At 45.4% G+C, this 25,890-nt stretch overlaps 2 protein-coding genes and 1 non-coding gene across 3 annotated transcripts; 2 read left to right on the top strand and 1 right to left on the bottom strand.

Moving 5' to 3' along the window:
* Nucleotides 1-917: 917 nt before the first annotated feature.
* LOC100739673 (major allergen I polypeptide chain 2) lies at nucleotides 918-3,222 on the bottom strand. Its single transcript, XM_003481826.5, has 3 exons — nucleotides 3,105-3,222; nucleotides 2,392-2,573; nucleotides 918-1,152 (listed from the first exon to the last, which is right to left on the bottom strand). The coding sequence occupies exons 1-3, from the start codon at nucleotides 3,169-3,171 to the stop codon at nucleotides 1,051-1,053; spliced, it is 351 nt and encodes a 116-aa protein (XP_003481874.2). The 5' UTR covers nucleotides 3,172-3,222; the 3' UTR covers nucleotides 918-1,050.
* A 4,648-nt stretch (nucleotides 3,223-7,870) lies between these two features.
* On the top strand, nucleotides 7,871-7,977 carry LOC146402331 (U6 spliceosomal RNA). Its single transcript, XR_014808797.1, has one exon. It is a non-coding gene; the product is annotated as a U6 spliceosomal RNA (small nuclear RNA).
* A 7,496-nt stretch (nucleotides 7,978-15,473) lies between these two features.
* On the top strand, nucleotides 15,474-16,983 carry LOC100739644 (major allergen I polypeptide chain 1-like). The gene is made up of 3 exons (XM_013994895.2): nucleotides 15,474-15,545; nucleotides 15,682-15,869; nucleotides 16,833-16,983. The coding sequence occupies exons 1-3, from the start codon at nucleotides 15,485-15,487 to the stop codon at nucleotides 16,860-16,862; spliced, it is 279 nt and encodes a 92-aa protein (XP_013850349.1). The 5' UTR covers nucleotides 15,474-15,484; the 3' UTR covers nucleotides 16,863-16,983.
* Nucleotides 16,984-25,890: the final 8,907 nt, after the last annotated feature.

The raw sequence follows: 25,890 nt of genomic DNA, 5'->3' as shown, positions 1-25,890 counted from the left end.
TCAGCTCCCCATATGCGACCTTATTGTGCCTGCCTGGCCCAGGAGGTAGAGAGATTTTAACCAGGCACGCCACTCTTCCTGTGGGACATACTTACTACAACCCAACATTGCTCGAGACTCTAGGAAACAGGGGTAAAACTTAGTCCCTGCCTTGAGCTTCCCAAGTCTCGTACTGGTAATACAATTACCCAGTTCAGTCTTTTAGAAGTAGGCTGGTGGGAGGGTGGGGGGCAGTGACACTTGCTCCATGTGGCACAGCCTGCAAGTAAGACTTCAGAGCCCAAGCTCTTTCTAAGACAACATTCCCTCTGGGCTGGCTTCTTCCACCCACTCCCCTTCTCCCTTCCTCCTGGCCCAACACTGCATGAAGGTCCTAGTCCCAGCAGCAGAACCCAAGGACAGCAGTGACACTAAGTGTCCCTGAAGAAAGGTCAGCATCCTTGGAAGACATCTACCCGACAAGCAGAAAATGGCAAATGCCACAGGGAAAAACGGAGGACCTGTGACAAGCCTGCTCAGGTCATGTCCTGAGTCACCCTTCACTAACCAGAGTGACAGTTCAAGGACTAGAGCCTCTGCAACTGGGATAAAAACCAGAGTGGGAGAGAAGCTCCCTGTGGCCAAGGACAGCACTTTTGTCTTTCCAGGCTGGTGAGGGCAGGGGTTCAATTCATGGTATTTTGCTTCATCCTCACACACACAATCCCTGTTTTGCAGGTGAGAGCATAGCCAGAGAAAGATAAAGCAGACTTGCCCATGGTTCTGCAGCTTGCCAGGAACAGGGCCCAGGTTTACCCTGACTCTGGTCCCCAGGTTCTCTATGACCACACGTGCCACCTCTCCATGCCATCTCCCAAGATCTCCTGCCAGGCCTCGCCTACTCCCTGCACAACACACAGACACTGGGCACACCGAGCACAGATGCAGTTATTTTATTCAAGTCAGCCTGATAGGGATCACATCAGGTGGGGACAGGTGTCTGGATTCCAGCTTCAGTTGAGGAGAACAGGGCAGGAAGATGGAGAACAGACCAGGCATCCCTGGCAAAGGTTATCTCCCTAAAGGGAGGAGAGTGGAAATGACTTCACTGGCATCCTGCTCCAGCGTGTCTGCTGCAAAGGCGGCACAATCAGGGCTAAGCATGATAGCAGCCTGGGAGGAAGCAGGGCAAAGAAAGAAGGTCAGGACCTGAGGCCACTGCAGGGCTGGCCTGTCTCCCCAAGATCACTTCACTCCTCATCCTCAGTGACTGCACGCCATCCCCAGAAAGAACCTCTGGCCCACAGACCCACCGCTGGAGAGGGGGCTGCCATCAGGCAGGCCACAATGAGGATGGCTCCCTCGTCACCCATGCACAGGTGTCAGGAGGAAGACAGAGCAACCAGCCATGCCAGGGAGAGGAGGAGGTGAGAAGGTTCTGGAGGACTGGTCGAGGGAGGAGCAAGGTGGCTGAGTCTGGGTTTGGGTGACAACTCTTCTACCTGAGCCCCTCCTGTCAGATGTACTGGTTGTACGGAACATGCGTGCAGGTGTTGTAAACAGTCCCACGTGTCTGTGTGCCTGTGTGCAAGAAATTCTGCTTCTTGGAAAACCTCTCGTTTTGCAAAATCACCACTTGGGAGAAAATTGAGTAAGAGAGAGACTATTCAAAATCTACAATATTGTGTGACAAGAACAATACCAACACCACCACCAACAAAAAGATAGTTCATGGAAGAGGAACATTGGACTAACCCTGGACAACAGGTGCATGTAGCTAAAAGCTGCCTCAGGGATCTCAGGCACCAAAATAACAGAGCAGATATCTGGGTTTGTAGACACTAAGACTGTGTCTGCGGAAATGGGGCTCTGGGCCGGAGGGACAGCCATCAGAGTGGGCCCAAGAGGAGTGAAGTTGGCCAAAAGCCAGAAAACTTACAAAGCCAGGGAGTCCCTTCTGAGGAAGAGAGTCTAAAGGCAGGGACTCGTTTTCAATATTCTTAAAATAGAGCTGACAGGACTCCTACATATACAGAAGCTGAATTCTTTCTTTCCTGTCAAAGATTAAAATTCTAATCCTGCAATGCTAGCTCCCCAACCAAGGAAAAATTACATGAGTCAATAATACTGTTTACCTGTTTCACTGATATTAGTCCCTTAGTTTTAAATATTTTTGAGATAATTGCCATTATTGGGACAGGTGTGGATGTGTGACACCAGAAGAGGCTAGTGTGCAGAGGGCATGTGGTTGCATATTATATGTGCTGCAGGGTGGAACAGAGGTTTATGTGCTTGATTGTTTATAGCTTTTGTTTAATGCATATCCTATGACTGCATGGCTATTACCATGTTACATATTGCAATATGCCACATGTGTGGCTTCAGGGTGAAGATTGGAGGCAAGTAAATTACCACGTAGACGGCATGGTTGAACATGTTGAAAACTCCAGTGTCAATGAAGCAATCCTGGGCTTTTTTTATGGCTTCTCTTTCCGGTTCAGTAGCATTAATCAGATCCATGGATGAGTCCAAAAGCGGTCTTATTCCAAAGCTCACCACGCTGAGGAGTTCATAAAACATAGGGCAAGCAATTCCTGAAGAATCAGACAGAAAACACCACATCAGAGGAATCAGCAGGGGTAGGAGGGTCCTCTCCCTCCCCCCATTTGACAGTAACCCACATAACCAGAGCCTCCAGACTCACCTTCCACAGAGGTCCGCCCTCTCCCAGAACTACTTACACACCAGAAAGAAAACATCCTCTGTGAGGCACTCCCAGAAGAAGGGAGCCAAGAGACAGGCTAGGACTAGAGAGCCCTCTGCCCCTGACCACTGTCCCTAGGCACACCAGCCTGCCTGCTGCTTCCCTTCCAATAAGCAACCTCTACCCCCGACTGACAATCCCTTCCAGTGTGCACAACCAAGGACCCTTCCGGATCCAAACCTCTCCCTACAGTCAAGTTCTGAAAGGCTCAGGGAGGTTCTGCAGGACTCCTGGACTCTCATCTGCCAGCCGCCCTACTTCGGTTCCTAGAAGATGCTTGGAGATGATTCTGGAAGGATGGAGCGAGATGGTGTGGGCCAAGGATCAAGAAGACCACCTGCTCCCTCTTTCCTACTCTCACCCATATTGAAGCCCAGCCCTCTGGTCACCAGCAAGGCCAGCACAAGCAGTGGCGTTCCCTTCATCATGTCAGCGGATGGGATGCTCTGCTCAGGGCAGGGTTTCTGCTGCTTTATGAACTACTAGCTCCCTAGCCCAGCCCACACCCCTCCCAGGATCTCAAAGGCCTGTAGCCAGGGACCTGGCACAGGTGGCTCCCTCAGCCCCTGGGGTGTTTAGTGTGGAAAGCCCTTCCTACTCTGACAGCAGAGCTCCCAAAGAAGACGTGGTAGTATCTTTGCCAAAGACAACTGGAGCTGACATTTCTAAGTGACTCCATTCTGAGCCAAATGCTCTGTTTTCCCAGCTCCAACTATCACCTGTTTTGCTGGCCATCCTCCCTCCAACCTATCCTGGCTCCCAGGGAGGGACTCTCCCAGACTGTGGAGACGAAATCACAGGAGAGCTCAAGGACAGGTCTACAAACCACACACAGACAAAAGATCACCAGAATCCTTACTTTTGCCCAAGGTTAAGTCCTGGACATAAGAATGAGGAGCTGGGCCTTGATGAAGCCCCCTGTACATCTTAACTGCTGCAGTGTCTCGGCTGGGCCCCAAGGACCAGTGAATACCATCCTTGGGCTCCAAATCACTCCCTACCGCCAAAAAGTCACAGGACTTGTGGCCCTGTGGGTTTTCTCAGGGGCTGGGAATTCTGTAATTATGGATCATGCCACCAGCTTTTCTCAAACTCTTTTTTTTTTTCTTTTTCTTTTTTGCTATTTCTTTGGGCTGCTCCCACGGCATATGGAGGTTCCCAGGCTAGGGGTCGAATCGGAGCTGTAGTCACTGGCCTACGCCAGAGCCACAGCAACGCGGGATCCGAGCCGCGTCTGCAACCTACACCACAGCTCACGGCAACGCCGGATCTTTAACCCACTGAGCAAGGGCAGGGACCGAACCTGCAACCTCATGGTTCCTAGTCGGATTCATTAACCACTGCGCCACGATGGGAACTCCCTCAAACTCTTAAGGGAGCAAATTCATGAGCACCTTCTTGACTCCCACAAGCTCCAACTTTGCCCCTTCTCCTGACTGTCTCACCCTCCTCTGTCAGTGAACCGGCCCCAAGAGGTGCCTGGACCGCATAGCTTATCCAGAAACATCAGTGAGCAGTTGTGGGGTGCCGTTTGTCTCCTGCATCAGAGATGCTGAGGTCTGTAGCCCTACAGGCCACTGTGGACTGAGGTCAATGCCAGAGTGCTGGGTTGACCACAGGTGGCACTTCATCTGCCCAAAACTCTCTCAAGAGTTAAACTCAAACTTCCACTCTGGGGAAGCATTTTGCCAGCACAAACAAGAGGAGATGGTCCTAGAAAACTCTAGCAGAAGGAAGCCTGAGAAAACTCCCAGTGGCCAAACTGCAAACAATCTGAGCAACAAAATAAAGAACACAGTACTGCATGATAACCCAGTAATATGGGTGAGTCCACACTGATATAAGTAAGTAATTTAATACATAAATCAGAGAGAATAGACAACTGTTTCATAGAGAAACAACCCAAATAACATACATAGATGCTCCCATCCAGGAGGGGGAACTTACTGTCCTGCCCGCCCTGAGAGTGGACTACACTTAGGAACTCATTTCCAGAGAAAAGAGGAGGGAAGGGGGAAACAGAGCAGAAATTGGCAAACATGATATCAATCAAGTAATCAAGGCTAATATCACCAGTGTAAGAAATAGCACTGTCACATATTTCCTGATGTGAGGTGACAAGAAGGGGACTTCACCTCACTGGTGTCTTCCTCAAAACCAAAATCTGAACCCCAGTCTCAACCATGAAAACAACAGCACACAAGCTCAGCTTGCAGGTCACTCTGCACCACCCAGCCAGTCCTACTCAATATGGCCACGGCCATGACAAGTAAAGAAAGAGTCTCTGTGCAGGTTATAGGAAACACAACATTTGAATGCGCAGCTTGGAGTAAGTGGTTTTCGTGTTCCTGCCCAGGGACATCTGAGCACATCGGGAGTCACCTGAGCCCCTCATGATGTGACCTTCAGAGTATGACCCTCAGGCATCAGTAGCCATGGCAAGGATTGGCTTCGCAGAGGCCAAGTGATACCTGGTGCTCAGTACTTGGTGACTCTCTGCCAAGAGCAGTTACCGGATGTGAATCCTATTTGGCATAGCGTTCTGATTGTGGTCACATAACTTGTGTCCCAACTTCAGCTCTGGGTTTTAGCAAAACTTATTCTGCCACAGGTGACTCAGCAAAAGGGCTAGCCAGGAGTCTCTAGCAAAAAGATAGTTCTGACTTTTCAAAACATTTTAAAATTTTACCTTGTTTAATGTATCCCAGGTACTATCCATAAGCACATCTACAGCAAAAAGAGGTAAAAATACTTATTCATCAACTCCAGAGAAATGGAATAAATGTTCCATTCATCTAACAAATACTGGTGAAGCACCTACTGTGTGTTGACCCCTGTCATAGTCCTGGGGATGGAGCAGCACACACTGCAAAGTTCTCACACACCTATAGCTCTTTCTACTTCTAAGAGGGGGTGAAAAACACTCAACCAATGACAAGAAATGCTATAGAGGAACATGAAGGAGGGGAGAAGAGAAAGTGCCCTGGGAGGAAGGACAGAGGCAGTTCCCTTTGCTATAAGGGAGTCAAGAGTATGGAGAAAATCTCATACTCAACAATGAAAAACTGAAAGCTTTTTTTCTAAGATCAGGAAAAAAGACAGGAATGCCCACTCTTGCCACTTTTCTTCAACAGAGTTTTGGAAGCCCTAGCCACAGCAATCAGAGAAGAAAAAGAAATTTTAAAAATCCAAATTGGAAAAGAATTAAACTTTCACTGTTTGCAGATGACATGATACTATACATAGAAAATCCTAAAGACACAATAGAAAACTAATAGAGCTCATCAATGATTTCAGTAAAGTTGCAGGATACAAAATTAATACACAGAAATCTGTTGCATCTTTATACTAACAACAAAAGATCAGAAAGAAAAATTAAGAAAACAATCCCATTTACCACTGCATCAAGAAGAATAAAATATCTAGGAGTAAACCTACCTAAGGAGGCAAAAGATCTATACTCCAAAAACTTATAAGACCCTGATGAAAGAAGTCAAAGATGACACAAAGAGATGGAAAGATACACTGGATTCTTGGATTGGAAGAATCAATATTGGAGAAATAACTATACTACCCAAGGATAATCTATATATTCAATACAACTCATAATTACCAATAGCATTTTTTCAGAACAAGGAGAAAAAAATTTTAATTTTATATGGAAACACAAACACCTCAAATATCCAGCAATCTTCATTTTGGCCACACCTGTGGCATGCAGACATTCCCAGGCATTGAACCCATGCCTCAGCTATAACCAGTACTATTTAGTGACAATTCCAGATCCTTAACCCACTGAGCTACAAGGGAACTCCCCCAAAGCAATCTTGAGAAAGAAAAATGGAGTGGAGTTCCCGTCGTGGTGCAGTGGTTAATGAACCTGACTAGGAACCATGAGGTTGTGGGTTCGATCCCTGGCCTCGCTCAGGATCCCACGTTGCCGTGAGCTGTGATGTAGGTCACAGATGTGGCTGGATCCCAAGTTCCTGTGGCTCTGGTGTAGGCTGGCGGCCACAGCTCTGATTAGGTCTGGGAACCTTCATATGCCATGGGTGCAGCCCTAGAAAAGAAAAAAAAGAAGAAAAAGAAAAATGGAGCTGGAGGAATCCACTGACTTCAGACACTATTACAAAGATACAGTAATCAAAACAATATGGTAGTGGCATGAAAACAGAAATATAGATCAATGGAACATGATAAAAAAAAAACCCAGAAATAAACACATGCACCTATGGTTAATTAATATACAGCAAAGGAGGCAAAAATATACAATGTAGAAAAGATAATTTCTTTAATAAGTGCAGCTGGGAAAACTGGACAGCTACATGTGGAAAAAAACACCCTGAAATTAGAAAGTTCCCTAACACCATATACAAAAATAAACTCAAAATGGCTTAAATACTTAATCATAAAACTGGATACTGTAAAATTCCAGGAGGAAAATACAAGCAAAGTACTCTGACATAAATCATAGCAATATTTTCTTGGATCCATCTCCTAGACTAATGGAAATAAAAAAAAAAATAGGGAGTTCCCATTATGGTGCAGTGGAAACAAATCCGACTAGGAACCATGAGGTTGTGGGTTCGATTCCTGGCCTCACTCAGTGGGTTAAGGATCTGGCGTTGCCATGAGCTATGGTGCAGGTCGCAGACACAGCTCAGATCTGCAATTGCTATGGCATAGGCTGGCAGCTGTAGCTCCAATTAGACCCCTAGCCTGGGAACCTCCATATGTCAGCAGTGAGGCCCTAAAAAGACAAAATACAAAATAAATAAATAAATAAATAGGACATAATTAAACTTAGAAGCTTCTGCACAGCCAAGGAGACCATAAACAAAACACCAAAATAACCTACAGAATGGGAGAAAATATTTGGAAATGATGTAACAAACAAAGGATTAATATCCAAGATAGACAAAAAGCTCATACAGCTCAATATCAAAAACAACAATAACCCTATCATAAAACAAGCAGAAAATCTAAAAAGACATTTTCTCCAAAGAAAACAAAAGTCACATGAAAAGATGCTCAACACTGCTAATTATTAGAGAAATGCAAACCAAAACTATGATGAGATATCACTGCACACTGGTGAGAATGGCACCACCAAAAATTCTACATATAGTGCTTGCTACTGCAGCACATATACTAAAATTGTAATGATGCAGAGAAGATTACTACAACCTCTGTGCAAGGATGCCATGCAAATTCAGGAAGTGTTCCATATTATTATTTTTTATAGTTGTACAACGATCCATCATAACCCAATATTATAACATTTCCATCCCAAACCCCCAACTCATCCTGCCACCCCCCAACCTGTCTCCTTTGGAAACTGTAAGTTTTTCAAAGTCTGTGAGTCAGTATCTGTTTCTGCAAAGAAGTTTATTGTGTCCTTTTTTTTTTTTTTTTTTTTTTTTTTTTGTCTTTTTTAGCTATTTCTTGGGCCACTCCCTCGGCATATGGAGGTTCCCAGGCTGGGGATCCAATCGGAGCTGTAGACACTGGCCTATGCCAGAGCCACAGCGTCGCGGGATCCCAGCCGCGTCTGCAACCTACACCACAGCTCATGGCAACACCAGATCGTTAACCCACTGAGCAAGGGCAGGGACCGAACCTGCAACCTCATGGTTCCTAGTCGGATTCGTTAACTACTGTGCCACGACGGGAACTCCTTGTGTCCTTTTTTAAAATTCCACATGTAAATGACAGCATATAACGTTGGTGTCTCACTGTCTGACTAACTTCACTTAGCATGATAAATTCTAGGTCCATCCATGTTGCTGCAAATGCCATTATTTCTTTCCTTGTAATGGCTAAGTAATGTTCCATCGTGTATATATACCACATCTCTTTATCCACTCTTCTGTCAATGGACATTTAGGTTGTTTTCAAGTCTTGGCTATTTTACATAGTGCTGCAATGAACACTGGCATACAAGTACCTTTTCAAGTCATGGTTTTCTCTGGATAGATGCCCAGGACTGAGATTGCTGGATAAAAGGGTAATTTTATTTTTAGTTTTCTGAGGAATCTCCACACTGTTTTCCACAGTGGTTGCACCAATTTACATTCCCACCAACAGTGTAATAGGGTTCCCTTTTCTCCATACCCTCTCCATTTATTGTTTGTAGACTTTTTGATGATGGCCATTCTGGCCGGTGTAAGGTGGAACCTCATAGTAGTTTTGCATTTCTCTAATAATTAGTGATGCCTAACATCTTTTCATGTGTTTTTTGGCCATCTGTATGTCCTCTCAGGAGAATTGTCTTTTTAGATCTTCTGCCCATTTTTTGACAGGGTTGTGTGTGTGTGTGTGTGTGTGTGTGTGTGTGTGTGTGTGTGTGTTTGGTATTGAGCTGCAGGAGGTGTTTATAAATTTTGGAGATTAATCCCTTGTCAGTCGCTTCATTTGCATACATTTTCTCCCATTCTGTGGGAGTTCATTCTTCATTCACTGAGGAGCTCTAATAGTTTTCCTGATAGCGTCTTCAGGATTTTTAGTTATAGTATGTCATCTGCAAACAGTGATAGTTTTACTTCTTCCTTTCCAATTTGGATTCCTTTATTTCTTTTTGTTCTCTGATTGCCACGGCTAGGACTTCCAAAATTATGTTGAATAGTAGAGGTGAGAACGGACATACTTGTCTTGTTCCTGATCTCAGTGGGCAATCTTTCAGCTTTTCACCACTGAGAATGATGTTAGCTCTGGGTTTGTCATATAGGGCCATTATTATGTTGAGGTAGGTTCCTTCTATGCCCAATTTCTGAAGGTATGTTTTTTTTTTTTTTAACCAGAAATGGGTGTTAGATTTTGTCAAAAGCTTTTTCTGCATTTATTGAGGATCATATGGTTTTTATTCTTCAGTTTGTTAATGTTGTGTATCACACTGATTGATTTGCAGATATTGAAGAATCCTTGCATCCCTGGGATAAATCCTACTTGATCATGACGTACAACTTTTTAATGTATTGTTGGATTCACTTTGCTAGTATTTTGCTGAGGATTTTTGCATCAATGTTCAGCAGTGAAATTGGCCTGTAATTTTCTTTTTTGTGATATCTTTGTCTGGTTTTGATATTAGGGTAATGGTGGCCTCATAGAATGAGTTTGGAAGTGTTCCTTTCTCTGTAATTTTTCAGAAGGATAGGGGTTAGCTCTTCTCTTAAATGTCTGAGAGAATTCACCTGTGAAGCCATCTGGTCCTGGACTTTTGTTTGTTGGAAGGTTTTTGTTTGTTTGTTTTTTGGGTTTTTTTTTTTTTTTCTTTTTTTTTGCTTTTTTGCTTTCTAGGGCTGCACTCACAGCATATGGAGTTTCCCAGGCTAGGGGTCAAATCAGAGCTACAGCTGCCAGCCTATGCCACAGCCACAGCAACACAGCATCCAAGCTGCTTCTGTGACCTACACCACAGTTCAGGCCAATGGCAGATCCTTAACCCACTGAGTGAGGCCAGGGATCAAACTTTCAACCTCACGGTTCCTAGTCAGATTCGTCTCCACTGAGCCAGGATGGGAACGCCTGTTGGAAGTTTTTGTTTTGTTTTGTTTTGTTTTTTTGTCTTTTTGCTATTTCCTGGGCTGCTCCCTCAGCATATGGAGGTTCCCAGGCTAGGGGTCGAATGGGAGCTGTAGCCGCCAGCCTACACCACAGCTCACAGCAATGCCGGATCTTTAACCAGGGATCGAACCCGCAACCTCATGGTTCCTAGTCGGATTCGCTAACCACTGAGCCACAAGAGGAACTCCCCCTGTTGGAAGCTTTTTAACCACAGTTTCAATTTCAATACTTGTGATTGGTCCATTCATCTTTTCAATTTTGTCTTGGTTTAGTCTTCAAAGATTGAACTTTTCTAAGAATTTGTCCATTTCTTCTAGGCTGTCTTTTATTGGCATATAGTTGCTTATAGTAGTCTCTTATAATCCTTTATATTTCTGAGATGTCAGTTATAACTTCTCCTTTTTCATTACTTTTTTTAATGATTTTTATTTTTTCCATTATAGCTGGTTTACAGTGTTCTGTCAATTTTCTACTGTACAGAGGTGACCCAGTCACACATACATATATAAATTCTTTTTCTCACATGATCATGCTCCATCATAAGTGACTAGACATAGTTCCCAGTGCTATACAGCAGGATCTCATTGCTTACCCATTCCAAAGGCAATAGTCTGCATCTATTAACCCCAAATTCCTAGTCCATCCCACTCCCTCTCCCTCCTCCTTGGCAACCACAAGTCTGTTTTCCATGTCCATGATTTTCTCTTCTGTCGAAAGGTTCATTTGTGCCATATATTAGATGCCAGATATAAGTGATATCATATAGTATTTATCTTTCTCTTTCTGACTTAATTCACTCAGTATGAGAGTCTCCAATTCCAACCATGTTGCTGCAAATGGCATTATTTTGTTTTTTTTTTTTAAGTCTAAATAGTATTCCATTATGCATATATGCCACATCTTTTTTTTTTTTTTTTTTGTCTTTTTTTTGCTATTTCTTGGGCGCTCCCGCAGTGTATGGAGGTTCCCAGGCTAAGGGTCAAATCGGAGCTGTAGCCTCTGGCCTACGCCAGAGCCACAGCAACGCAGGATCCGAGCCGCATCTGTGACCTACACCACAGCTCACAGCAACGCCGGATCGTCAACCCTCTGAGCAAGGGCAGGGACCGAACCCGCAACCTCATGGTTCCTAGTTGGATTTGTTAACCACTGAGCCACGACAGGAACTCCCACCACATCTTCTTAATCCATTCATCTGTTGATGGACATTTGGGTTGTTTCCACGTCTTGGCTATTGTGAATACCGCTGCAATGAACATGAGGGTACATGTGCCTTGATTTCCTATTTTATTGATTTGAGTCCTCTCTTTTTTCTTAATGAGTCTGGCTAAGGTTTTATCAATTTTGTTGATCTTTTCAAAGAAACAGCTTTTAGTTTCTTTCATCTTTTCTATGGTTTTTTTCCTTTCTATTTCATTTCTTTCTGCCCTAATCGTTATGATTTCTTTCCTTCTGCTAACTTTGGGTCTTTGTTCTTCTCTCTCTAGCTGCTTTAGATGTAAAGTTAGGTTGTTTGTTTGAGCTTTTCCTTGTTTCTTGAGGTAGGTTTGTTTTATTGTAGTTTTATTGCCATAAACTTACCTCTTAGAACTGTTTTTGCTGCATCCCATAGGTTTTGGAGTGTTGTATCAGTGTTGTCATTGGCTTCTAGGTATTTTTTAATTTCCTCTTTGATTTCTTCAGTGATCCATTGGTTGTTTAGTAGCATGTTCTTTATTCTCCACATGCTTGTGTTTTTTGCAGGTTTTTTCTTGTTGTTGATTTCTAGTCATATAGCGTTGTGGTTGGAAAAGATGCTTGATATGATTCCAATGTTCTTAAAGTTACCAAGGCTTGATTTGTGACCCAGAACCTCATAATCTAGGAGTTCCTGTCGTGGCGCAGCAGAAACGAATCCCACTAGGAACAGTGAGGTTGCGGGTTTGATCCCTGGCCTTGGTCAGTGGGTTAAGGATCCCACATTGCTGTGAAGCTATGGTGTAGGTCACAGAGATGGCTCAGATCCCATGTTGCTATGGCTGTGGCATAGGTTGGCAGCTACAGCCTTGATTCCACCGTTAGCCTGGGAAATTCCATATGCCGTGGGTGCAGTCCTAAAAAGCCAAAAAAAAAAAAAGTCAACTAAACATAGAGATACCATATGCTCCTACAGGCCCTATCCTGGGCATATATCCAGAGAAAACCATAATTAGGAAAGATACATGCACCCCCATGTTCATATCAGCACTATTTACAATAGCCAAGACCACAGGAGCAACCTAATTGTTCCTTGACAGAGGAATGGATAAAGAAGATGTCAACATATATACAGTGGAACATTAACCATAAAAAAGAATAAAATAATGCCAATTCCAGCAACATGGATGGACCTAGAGATGATCATACTGAGTGAAGTTAGTCAGACAGAGAAAGAAAAATATCATATGATATTTAGATGTGCAATTTAAAAAAAGGATACAAATGAACTAATTTGCACAACAGAAATAGACTCAAGACTTTGAAAAAAAACTTATGGTTATCAAAGGGAACATGGTGGGGAGGAGGGATGGATTGGGGGCTTGGCATTGGCAGATGCAAACTATGGTATATAGAATAATTGAAAAAAAAAAAAGATGCAGAGTTCCCGTCATGGCTCAGGGGTTAACGAACGCAGCTAGCATCCATGAGGACCCAGGTTCAATCTCTAGCCTCACTCAGTGGGTTAAGGATCTGGTGTTGCCGTGAACTGTGGTGTAGGTCGCAGATGCAGCTCGGATCTGGCATGCCTGGAGCTGGGGCGTAGGCCAGTGGCTACAGCTCCAATTCGACCCCTAGCCTGGGAACCTCCATATGCCTCAGGTGCAGCCATAAAAAGACAAAAAACACACACACAAAAATAATAATTGGGAGTTCCCGTCGTGGCGCAGTGGTTAACGAATCCGACTAGGAACCATGAGGTTGCGGGTTCGGTCCCTGCCCTTGCTCAGTGGGTTAACGATCCGGCGTTGCCGTGAGCTGTGGTGTAGGTTGCAGACGCGGCTCGGATCCCGCGTTGCTGTGGCTCTGGCGTAGGCCGGTGGCTACAGCTCCGATTCAACCCCTAGCCTGGGAACCTCCATATGCCGCGGGAGCGGCCCAAGAAATAGCAACAACAACAAAAAAAGACAAAAAAAAAATAATAATTGGCCAACGGGGACCTGCTCTATAGCATGGGGAACTCTACCCAATGCTCTGTGATAATCTATGTGGGAAAAGAATCTAAAAATGAATGGATATGTGTATGTGTATAGCTGACTCATGTTGTTGTACAGCAGAAATTATCATGATACTGTAAATCAACTATACTTCATTAAAACTTTTCTTAAAATGGGGGGGAACTCTGGAAATGATCAAAATATCCATCAACAGATGAAAGGATAAAGAAGATTTGGGATAAAAACGTAGAATGGAATATTATTCAGCCATAAGAAAGAATGAAATAATACCACTTGCAATAACATGGATGTATGTAGAGACTATCACACTAAGTGAACTAAGCTAGACAAAGACAAATATAAAGGTTATATGCACAATCTTCAGAAAGGATACAAACAAACTTAGTTACAAAACAGAAATACACTCACAGACATAAAAATAAACTTATGGTTACCAAGAAGGAAAGGGGAGGGGAGAGGTAAATTAGGAATTTGGGATTAAAATACATATACTACTATATATAAAATAGATAATCTACAAGGTCCTACTGTACAGCACAGGGAACTATAAGCAATATCTTCTAATAACCTATAATGGAAGAAAATGTGAAAAAAGGAATATAGGTGTTCCCATCGTGGCACAGCAGAAGCGAACCCAACTAGGAACTGTGAGGTTGCAGGTTCAATCCCTGGCCTCGCTCAGTGGGTTAAGGATCCAGTGTTGCCACGAGCTGTGGTGTAGGTTGCAGATGCGGTTCGGATCCCACATTGCTGTGGCTGTGGCATAGACCAGGAGCTGTAGCTCTGATTCGACCCCTAGCCTGGAAACCTCCATATGCCACAAAGAATAAAAATAGAATATATATCTTACATATATATGAATATATACACACAAACCTAATCACTTGGCTGTACACCTGAAAATAACACAATATTGTAAATCAACTATATTTAAATTAAAAAAATGTAAAACAATATGAGAAAATCTCTCTGACATGTGATATCAAAGAGACTGAGGAATCAGGCAATGAACCACGCAGTCACTTGGCGGAAGAGCACTCCAAGCAGCAAAGGCAGCACACGCAAAGGCCCTGTGGCAGGAGTACACTCGGCCTGGTCAAGAAGCAGAAAGGAGGCCAGGGAGGGAGGAGAGACTAGGGCAGGGCCACGTTCACAGAGGCAGCATGGGCAAGGGGCTGATTGTACAAACTGACCAAGGGTTGTGGACCTACAAAGAGCTTGGATTTTCCTCAGGTTGGAGCTCTGGAGAGGCGATGGTGGGAACAGTACGGAGACACTCAAGAGAAGAAGCAGCCTGGGGAAAACACTTGTGCATAGACCAAGGTGCTGTCAAAGTCACGTGGCATGACTTGGTCACCAAACACCTAGAACTTCTGAACCAGCAGGTGGGGGAATTCAGGGCTCCAGAAACAGATCAGAGTGGGTGGCTCAAGGGAGGCCACTGAGCAGGTCAAGGACACTGGGATGAAAGCACAACAGGAGCCACCAGACAGCCTGACCAGGGCATCAGGGCTTGTGCTCTGGCCTTCCCCTGACACTGACTACATGTGACACCATTAGCTAAGCACTGAGCTTCCTAGGAAACCCAGAGTAGAGACCAGGCTATCTCCAAGGTCACATGCAGTGGTGGCAACCTGGCATGGGCCATCATTCAGGAGACCTGATTTGGGAGCCTTTTTGCCCTTTTGCCAGTCCACTTGGGAAATTTCCATTGGTAAGCTTCCTGTGTAAGCTGACCCTCACACACAGCCCTCCATTTGGGAGGGAGGCTGAGCCAGTACCCTTTGTTGATTCAAGGACTGAGCATCCTGCCAACACACACAGCCCCTCCCTGCTCAGCCCCAGGCCAAGCTGTGGCCTCAGAGAGACCTGGTGTACCTCTTGGAAAGCAAAGCATCAAACACAGGCCCTTCGGGCCCCACGTGGTGTCAACAGCAGGTATAAAGGGACTCTAGGCAGGTAAGAGGCACCTGCCACCTGCACCATGAAGTGGACCGGAGTTCTCCTGCTGCTCTGGGCTGTCTTGCTCCTGATCTCAGAAGGAAGTGGGTGGCTGGGACACAGGTTCCCCAGTGGTTCTGACGCCTTCCCAGGGCAGCACTGAGCATGTTGGCTAGGGGATGAGAAGGGTGTGTTCTGAGGAATGCCTTTCAAGGGAGTCTCACCTTCTTTGTGTTTCAGATTGTGACGTTTGCCCAAAATTGAAGGAGACAATTGCGCTGTTTGTGGCAGGAGATTATGAAGACTACATGGCAAAAGTGAGAGAGAACAACTCCAACCCGTTTATACAGGACTCTCTTCAAAAACTGAAGATATGCATGGATAGGACGTTGACTCAGGAGGACATGCAGAATGCTCTCAACATCATGGTGGGTCAGCCGTGTGTGTCTGCGCCTCTGGTGCCTGTGGGGGAGCTCTGCTCAGGGCAGTGTGAGGTGGGGAGCTCATTTCCTCTCCACCATGGCCCTTCCCTGGGAATATGGGGGAAGAAGAACCTCGTGAATCAGGAGGTAGAGAGGCTGAGGGCAGACCCTACAGGGCAGGAAAGGATTGGGTAGGAAGACTCAGGCCAGCCCTGGAGCTCCTGAGCGGGGCCACAGGCCTGCCACCCTCCACACCCTTCTGTCCCTAGGGCACCACCTGGCCTTGCTATTAGGCCCTCAGCTCTGGCCTCCCTGAGCTCCAGCCTCTCCAGCACATGAGCCTGGATCCTCTGTAAACCACAAGCATTGAGGCTTTCCCTCCTCCAAACATCAGTACCTCCCTCCCTGAAAGACTCAAATCCCCGCTCCATCCCACTGAAAGCCCACATCTGTGCTTGTTCCCTGGACCCTAAAGTGTCATTCTGTGCCCCACATGACATGAGAGGGCTCTGCTTCCAAAAGCTCCCCTCCTGCTCCGCCCCCACTCACCCTAGGCCTAGGGTGCCCAGAGTGGAGGGTCCAAGTGAATCCTCTCTCTGCTGCCCCAAGTTAAGGTGCTACCACAAGCTGATGCTTCAGCTGCAAGTGTCCCAGGGGCAGAGGGAGGAAACAGACTGGGGGTGGCTCATCTCTGGGGACTTGCAGGTGTCCACTCTGGAGCCCAGCCAGGTCATCCTCAGCAGTCTCTCCCTGTCCTACCCCAGTTGCCCCACCCCACCAGGGGGACTCCTCGTCTCCCTACTCCACTGGAAGAAGCTTCACCGGGAGGCATCCACATTTAGCTGCTCAGATCCAGAGGCCAACCTCCAGATATGCCTGCAGGGCCCGGCCCCCGTGCTGAGTGCAGCTTGATGTCTCTTGGACCTCTGAGGCCTTACCTTTGCATGTTTCCTGTCCTTCTCTTTGCAGGTAAAACTATACTCAAGCCCTGGGTGTTGACGGAGCCACCCTTGCCGGGAACCCCAAGGAAGCCACTTGCCTGAGCACTAAGTAGTCTCAGCAACCTGTTATGTCAGGGTGTCTGATTAGAGGATTCCAGAAATAAAAGCCTTGCATTTCACATGAGAGTACTTACTTGATGGAGACTGGGCTTTGAGGTTGGGGGAGAGGGAGGCAGTGCCACAGTGGAGGACACCCGTGTGCCTTCCAACCGCAGCAGGATTTGAATGCTACCAGGTGTCATTCCTGCACTGCATTCAGTACCTGGGGAAGCGTGATGAGAATCCTATCAGCAGAGTGATCATTCCCTGCCCGGAACACACAGGTCACTCGCATTACTAACCAAATGTTAGCCTCCCACGCATCCCTGAGATATCGGAGTAATTGTCCTCGCTTTACAAGGGAAGAAGCCGAGGCACAGAGGGGTAAAGCCTCTGCCAGAGATGACAAGCTCCTGGGCAGCGGGATCTGCTCGCCACCCACCCCCGCCCCCACAACCCGTCCCTCCGCTGCTGCCGAGACACGGTCTGCCAGCCAGCTCCCCCTGTGACTGTGCACATGTGACAGGGCTTCTCTGAGCCTCGGAGTCCCATTTACCAAATGGAAATTCTTCCAACCTCCAAGGCTGTGGTGAAGCCAAAGTAAAATAATGGGTGACAAGGGGCCCCTGTCCTGAGGGCCTGACAGGAGAGAAAGAACAAAGGGTCAAGGCACTGAACTCCGCCACTCCTTGGCCTCAGTTTATTCTAACGCCAGCCACCCAACTGTGGATTCAGCTGCCTGCACCGAAGGACTCCGATGCGGGTCTAAAGCTCAGAGGGCACCGCCAGGGGCCCGCAGCTTCCTAGTCCTCCTGTGGCGCTGCTCCCCAACCAGGGTGCTGCAGGTTTCTCGGGCCCCGCTACCGCCCAGTCTGATTCCTCTCAGCCTGACCCTCACCACCGTTCTTAGAGCTTCATCACACCCGAGAGTTTGCTCCCAAGAAGCATCTGCTGGGCTCCCACCACAGCACTCTGCCCAGGAGGGGGGAATCACCAAGTCCTCACAGGGAGGAGGTTTAAGAGACGTCCCCTTGCCTGACCAGAGCGGCCGCTTCTCTCCCTGTGTACCAGACTGGGCGGGGGGGCCAGGGGGCCAGGGGCGCGGAAGGTCACCTTGCCCAGAGTGAGACCTGGCTCTTGGTCCCTGCCCCACCACTCCCCACCCAGCATTGGGCTGGGGGTCTTCTACAATAGAGAACTGCCTCGGTGGGAGCTCAGTCGAGTTTAGGGGGTATGAGCAGGTCACAGCACAGAGACCCTTCTTGTCACCTGACCCTGGAAGCGTCTTCATCAATCCCCCATCCCATAGATGTAAAGCCCAAGGACTCCTGAAAGGGTGGGTCTTCCAAGGCCTTGGGGAAACACTCACCCCACTCTACAGTGAGTGTACAGATATGACAAGTGACCCGTCCAAAGATGAGGTGGAGATGAGTGAGGAGCAGTCTCTCCTCACTGGGACACAATCTGTCTCTTGGCTGTTGCTCACCTTCCACAGAACTCCCTGAAGATACCTCAGTATCGCCCGCCTCCTCCTCTCTTCCCAATGCCTTCCTCCAAACCAAAGAATCATTATCTACTCCGGGGTTGAGAGAAAGTTCAGGATCCAATGTCCTCCCATATCTTTGTCTACATGACATCCAATCCTCAGATGGTTTGGACGTAAGTGTCCAAAACTGGGGCTTGGAGTTCCTTTCATGGCTCAGCGGTTAACAAACCTGACTAGGATCCATGAGGATGCAGATTTGATCCCTGGCCTTGCTTAGTGGGTTAAGGATCCAGCCTTGCTGTGAGCGGTGGTGTAGGTCTCAGACACGGCTCAGACCCTGCATGGCTGTGGCTGTGGCGTAGGCTGGCAGCTGCAGCACCACTTCAACCCCTAGCCTGGGAACTTCCATGTGCTCCAGGTGTGGCCCTAAAATGAAAAAAAAAAAAATGAGCTCTAACTTTCACAAAAACTGAGCTCTGAATTTGCCTCTGAGATCATAGAAGCTTCACCCCGTTTCCACTTGGGCCGACCTGAGTTTCCCTGCAGAATCCCCTGTGTGGATAACCCTCTACCAGCAGACATCCTCTCCTCAAACTCTTGCATCTTTCTTCCCTGCTGGCTTTCTCCAGCACCAGGGAGCTTGCAGAACCATGGTTAGGCTCACTCTGAAAGTGTGGGGAGTTAATGCCCATGGGGAGACCCTCAAACACTACAGACCCCCAGCTCCTTGACTTCTGCTGGATGTGTCCAAAGGCACCACCAACCAGCCCTGAGGCTCACTTGCCCACCGCATGGCTTCTCTCACCTGCCCTCTCCCTTTCCTCACTTCCTCACTTGAGCACCTGAGATCACCCACCGAATACACTGCCTGACTCCATGTCCATGTGTCTGGGTCTCCACTGTGGGAACACCAGCTATCATAGAGACCTATGTCCATCTGCCTGTTCAGCAAGCACAGGAATTCAAGCAGAAGAGGCTCAGTGGAAGCAGCAGGAGGAAGGGAATAGGGCACCCCAGCTGATCCTTCAGAAGCATCACCACCCTACATAGGGAAAGTGGGTATGAAAGAGAGGTGCTCTCTTGCAATTTCTCTAGGGACTTCACACTGTGGAATTCCCAAACTGCCCTGATGAGGGGCTTTGGAGGTCAACCATCAAACCCACCCCATGGGAATCTATGGGAGGTTTCAGGCAGGCTCCACTCATCAAACCTGGGAGTCAGAACAAGACAGAGAGATGCGAGCAGACTCTATGAGCCAGCTCAGAGCCATCAGGACTGAGATAAGCTCCCGACAGAGCAAAGTCCTAGACCGAGCTCAAAGCAGCTGGCAGCACTTGCCCCATGACTGCACTGAAGGGCTGCATGGATACATGCACTACACAGGTGCTACCATCTTTGCTGGAAGTTTCTCTTCAATTCCTTTTTTTTAAAGATCTTTTTTTTAAAGATCATACACATTGACTTCTGTTTCAAGATATGACATATTTCTGCTCATCTTTATTCTCATCATTAGGCTGTCCATGCAGCTGGGGCTTAAAACCCAGGCTTCTGAAGGGGTCCACATGGAAGGGCAGATGTCCTCTTAAGTGGCCCAAGAGCATCTCCCCAGTAAGGCACAGGACCTAGCAGATCCTGAGGACTGCTCATCAAGAGGAAAGAGTTGAAAGAGACAGAAACACACCTTCCACTCAGAGAGACACCATAGAAAACACATGCAGATTCGTCATCTCCATTCCTGGATTATTGAGGTAAATGCAAACTCTCCACTTGGCTAGATAAATAGGCCTGCAGAAATGCTCACCGCCCCATGTGTGCTCAGCAGGGTACAAAAACTGGGGAGTTCCTATTGTGGCTCAGTTGTATCCATGAGGATGCGTGTTTGATACCTGGTCTCATTCAGTGGGTTAAGGATCCAGTGTTGCCATGAGCAGTGGTACACGTAGCAGATGAGGCTCGGATCCTACGTTGCTGTGGCTGCGGTGTAAGCAGGCAGCTGCAGCTCCAATTTGACCCCTGCCTGGGAACTTACATATGCTGTGGGTGCAGCCCTAAAAAGACATAAATAAACAAATAATAAATACCACAACAAACATTATATTTGATGGTAAAACATTACAATCAGTCTATGTAAATTAAGAAGCAACCATAATGATGGCTTCTACTAACCATTATACTAACAAATTCAGTAAGAAAAGAAAGTATGACAGCAATGAAGTAGAAAATAGATAAACAATTAAGAATATGAGAACAGAGGAGGATCAAGACGGCAGAGTAGGAGGATGTGGAGTTCATCCCCTGAACAAATACAACCAAAATACATCTACATGTGGAACAATTCTCACAGGAAACACACTGGAAACTGGCAGAATATTTCCCATATAATGAAAGCTGCACAAACGATCTCTACATAACTAGGTAGGAAGTGAGGGGAAAGGCATTCGGAAGGGATCAATGCCCATGGGAGGGATCTGTAACAGAGAGAAGGTCCTCGTGGGCAGACTCCCACCCTCAGGAGCCCTCTTGCCTGCTCTTAAATCCACTGGAACAGAGACAGTGGCTGAAGAAGCTTCAACTCTGCTTATAAGGAGCACACACATTTTGACTTGCTAACAATCGGGTGGAGAGAGACCAGTGCTGGTGCCCATTGCCTTGCCACACTTCTTAATCCAAAGGGGCAAATGTCCCATCCTGCTCACTCCACACTGAAGTCTGGCACAAGATTAGGCAGAGATTTGGTCTAGCTCTGCAGAGAGAGACTAGGGCACCTGGGGCATGATCCAGAGTGGAGAACTATGGAGCTCACTGCCAGCATGTGCATGGCAGCAGCAGGTCCACTTGTGGCACTTTTTCAGTGCACAGCCCTAGGGTAGCACAGAAACACACAGCGACTAGGCACTGAGTCTCAGCAGACAGGCTCTAAATAGGAGTCTGTAGCAATTCCTTTCCCAGCAGGAGTGCTCCAGCTCCACCTACTCCACACTGCATCTTGCAGCTAGACCTGAGGCAGATAGGTCCTGGGAGAAGTCTGCCAATAGAGGCAGCCCAGGTCTAGAAGACAGCACAGCTATTTCAATTCCTTTGGTGACAGCACCCCAGTCTCTAGCTCCAGTCTACTCCACACCACAACCTAGTACTAGGTCTGAGACAAACTGAGAAAGTGATACAAAATTGGGCTGTTTCTGGGTGGAACTGCGAACACCCGCATAGATGGCACATAAGTTCCTTGTGACCACACAGGCCTCAGTAGTCACCTCCTTTGAGCAAAGCACACACTTAAGGGCAACAGAGCCCTGAGCAAACCCAACCCTCAGGGATTTGACTTCAACATTTATGGAGCAGACCCCATCCCTGACAGAGCAGTGACAGCCACAGAGCAGAGAGGAAGCCCTGTTTCACAACGAGAACAGGCTGTAGTTATTACAACACCAAATACACCCCTTATGAAAGGGACAACAACCAGCACACCCTGAGGAAAGACAGGGCTGGCATCCACACCAAAACCATATCTGACACTAAACATATTGGACACACAGTCTACACTATGTGTGGGATGCCCCCACATAAAAACACCCACAAAAAAGACCACAGTAGATAACTATTTCTTCTAAATTCATAGAGACAGAGAAAGATAAGTAAAATTAAAAGATAAAGGAACTACTCCAACTAAAAGAACAAGAGAGGAGTTCACATCATGGCTCAGTAGAAACAAATATGACTAGTATCTATGAGGATGCAGGTTCAATCCCTGCCCTTGCTCAGTGGGTTAAGGATCCAGCATTGCCGTGAGCTGTGGTATAGGTTGCAGACACAGCTTGGATGTGGCATTGCTGTGACTGTGGCTGTGGTGTAGGCCAGCAGCCATAGCTCTGATTCAACCCTTAGCCTGGGAACCTCCATATGCTGTGGGTGCAATCCTAAAAAGACAAAAAATAAAAATAAAATAAAATAAATAAAAGAACAAGGGAAATCCCCTGAAAGAACAAGTAATGAAACAGAGCTCACCAATCTACTAGACACCAAGTTCAAAAGAATGGTAATAAAATGTGAACTGAATTGAGAAAGACTGTACATAAAAATGCAGATCACTATAGCGAGAAACTAGAAACTATAAAGAAGAATCAATCAAAAATAGACAATTCAATTGCCAAACTAAAGACCTATCTAGAAAAAATGAATAGCCAACTAAATGACATAGGAAAGTGAATGAGTGACCTAAAAGACAGAATAATGGAATTCACCCAATCAGAACAGCAGACAAATTTTTTAAAATGAGGGCGTTCCATGGTGGTCTAGTGGTTAGGAATTGGTACTTTCATTGCTGTGGTCCAGGTTCAATCCCTGGTCTGGGAAATGAGATTCCATATCAAGCTGCTGCACACCATGCCCCCACCCCAAAAAAGCAACATACAAGATCTATAGGGTGATGTAAAGCATGCCAACCTATGTATTATAGGGAACGCCAGAAGAAAAAGAAAGAGAAAAGGGGATTCAAAATATATTTGAAGATTTATTGAAGAAATTATGGCTGAAAAATATCAAAATGTAAAGAAGGAAACAGATATCCAGGTACAGGAAATACAGAGGGTTGCAAACAAGATGAACCCAAACAAACACACACCAAGACATATGACAATTAAAATGGCAAAAGTCAAAGGCTAAGAGAGGATTCTAAAGGCAGTAAGAGAAAAACAAAGAGTCAGTTACAAGGGAACCCACATAAGGCTGTCAGCTGACTTCTCTATAGAAACTTTGCAGGCCATGTGGGAATGCCATCATACATTCAAAGTTCTAAAAGGGAAAAAACTGCAACCTAAGATACTTCACCCTGCAAGATTATCATTTAGAATAGAAGAAAAGAGAAAATTTCTCAGACAAGCAAAAACTAAGAATACAGTAATATTAAACTTACACTGGAAGAAATACTGAAGGGTCATCTCTAAGTAGAAAAGAAGCATGAATCTACAAGAAGGGGAAAAATCACAATAGGAAAGGCAAATATATAAAAGGATTGAAGATCACTTACCTAAGGGAGCACATGGATTAAAGGCAATCAAAAAAATTTATAAAAGTGATTATATCTACAATAAACATGCATATATAAAATAAGACAGCAAAATCACAAAATATGGGAGAGGAGGGCATAAAAAGTGTAAATTTTTTTCTTTTTTGGCCGCACCCACAGCATGTGAAAGTTTCCAGGCTAGGAATCAAACCCATGCAAAGCAGTGACAACACTGGATCCTTAATCTGCTGAGCCACAAGGGAATGCAAGTGTAGATCTTTTAGAATGTGTTTGAAATTGAATGACTATCAATTTAAAGCAAGTAGATATAGTTATGGGTCAACATACTTGAATTCCATGGTAACCACAAACCAAAATCATACAATAGAGTCACAAAAATAAAAAAGAAAGCAAAAGAAAATCATCAAATCACAAAAGGAAAAACAGGAAAGAATAAATAAAGAACTATAGAAACAATTGGAAGACAAGGTTTAAAATGGCAGTAAGTACATAATTATCAATAACCACTTAAATGTCAATAGACTAAATGCTCCAATCAAAAGACTAGAGTATCACACCAGATTTGGAAAAAAAAAAAAAAACAGAGTTCCCATTGTGGCTCAGAGGCTAAGAACCCAAATAGTATCCATGAGGATGCAGGTTTGATCCCTGGCCTCACTCAGTGGGTTAAGGATCCGGCGTTACCACAAGCTGTGGCATATGTCACAGATACAGCTCAGATCTGGTATTGCCATAGCTGTGGCATAGGCCAGCAGCTGCAGCTCTGATTCGACCCCCTAGCCTGGGAACTTCCATATGCTGCAGACGTAGCCCTAAAAGAGAGAGAGAAAGGGAACATGTAATATTCTGTCTACAAGAGACCTGCTTCATGGGAAAGACACACACAGACTGAGATTAAGGGGATGAAAAGTTATTTCATGCAAATGGAAATGACAAGAAAGTGGGGATAGCAAAATTTCTATCAGACAAAATAGACCTTAAAACAAAGGCCATAAAGAAAGTCAAAGAAGGACATTATACAATAATAAAGGGATCAATACAAGAAGAGGATATTACACTCACTAACATATATGTACCCAATATAGGAGCACCTAAATATACAAAACAAATACTAATGGAAACAAAGATTAATAATAGAATGATATTAGATTTTAACACCCTACTGACATCAATGGACAAATCATCCAGAAAATAAATAAAACAACAGAGGTCCTAGAGTTCCTGTCGTGGTGCAGCAGAAACAAATCCAACTAGGAACCATGAGGTTGTGGGTTTGATCCCTGGCCTTGCTCAGTGGGTTAAGGATCTGGCGTTGCCGTGACCTGTTGTGTAGGTCAAAGACACAGCTCAGATCTGGCATTTCTGTGGCTTTGGTGTAGACCGGCAGAAAAAGCTCCGATTAGACCCCTAGCCTGGAAACCTCCATATGCCGTGGGTGCGGCCCTCAAAAGACAAAAAAAAAAAAAAAAAAAGAGGTCCTAAATGGTAGAATAGTTCAGTTGGACTTAATTGATACCTACAGGACACTACATTCAAAAAAAAAAAAACTGAATCACATTCTTCTCAAATACATATGGAACATTCTCTAGGATAGACCACATACCAGGTTACAAATTTAAAAGGGTAGAAATTACTTCAAGCATCTTTTCTGACCACAATGCTATGAAACTAGAAATCAACTACAGACAGAAAAATGTGGAAAAAGATCACATGGAGACTAAACAACATGCTACTTAAAAAAACCAATGGGTCAGCAATAAAATCAGAGAAGAAATCAAAAGATACCTCAAAACAAATTAAAATGAAAACACAACTGGAGTTCCCTTGTGCTGCAGTGGGTTAAGGAGCTGGCATTATCACTGAAGCAGCTTGGGTTGCCATTGTGGCAAAGGTTCAATCCCTGGCCCAGCAACTTCCACATGCCGCAAGTGCAGGGGAAAAAAAAAAAAGCTTAAAGAAGCGTATGGGATGAAGCAAAAGCAGTTCTAAGAGGAAAACACATAGTAAAAAGACCTTCCTCAAGAAATAAGAAAACAACAACCTAACCTACTACCAAAAATAATTAGAAAAATAAGAATAAACATAATCCAAAGTCAGCACAAGGAAGGAACTAATAAAGATAAGAGAGGAAAGAAATAAATTAATTAAAATAAAGATCAAAAAAACAACAGAGGAAGTCTTGTTGAGCCTGACTAATATCCATGAGGATGCCAGTATGATCCTGGCCTTGCTCAGTGGGTTAAGGATCTGGTGTTGCTGTGATCTGTGGTGTAGGTTGCAGACTCAGGTCAGATCTGGTGTTGCTATGGCTGTGTGTAGGCTGGCAGCTGTAGCTCTGATTAGACCCTAACCTGGGAACTCCCATATGCTGCAGATGTGGCAAGCAAGCAAGAAAGGAAGGGAGAAAGAAAGAGAAGTAGAAGAAAAAAAATAGAAAAGATCAATAAAACCAGAGCTTTTTTTTTTTTTTAAGATAAA

The sequence above is a fragment of the Sus scrofa genome, chromosome 6 (genome assembly GCF_054392235.1).
Source record: "Sus scrofa isolate SSC_HxYL_T2T_F1_AM1 chromosome 6, Sscrofa_HxYL_maternal_Yorkshire_Landrace_v2.0, whole genome shotgun sequence".
Classification (NCBI taxonomy): domain Eukaryota; kingdom Metazoa; phylum Chordata; class Mammalia; order Artiodactyla; family Suidae; genus Sus; species Sus scrofa.
The sequence above is the reverse complement of the archived record's forward strand: the minus strand, read 5'-3'. Positions and strand labels throughout refer to the sequence as shown.

Bases quoted from the DNA above. Each gene is read 5' to 3' on its own strand.
- LOC100739673 (XM_003481826.5), bottom strand. From the start codon at position 3,171: ATGATGAAGGGAACGCCACTGCTTGTGCTGGCCTTGCTGGTGACCAGA. The intron at 2,574-3,104 runs GTGAGAGTAGGA...CTGATTCTTCAG, and splicing joins AGGGCTGGGCTTCAATATGG to GAATTGCTTGCCCTATGTTT. The intron at 1,153-2,391 runs GTAATTTACTTG...GCTTCCTCCCAG, and splicing joins TCAACCATGCCGTCTACGTG to GCTGCTATCATGCTTAGCCC.
- LOC100739644 (XM_013994895.2), top strand. From the start codon at position 15,485: ATGAAGTGGACCGGAGTTCTCCTGCTGCTCTGGGCTGTCTTGCTCCTG. The intron at 15,546-15,681 runs GTGGGTGGCTGG...TTTGTGTTTCAG, and splicing joins GCTCCTGATCTCAGAAGGAA to ATTGTGACGTTTGCCCAAAA. The intron at 15,870-16,832 runs GTGGGTCAGCCG...TTCTCTTTGCAG, and splicing joins AGAATGCTCTCAACATCATG to GTAAAACTATACTCAAGCCC.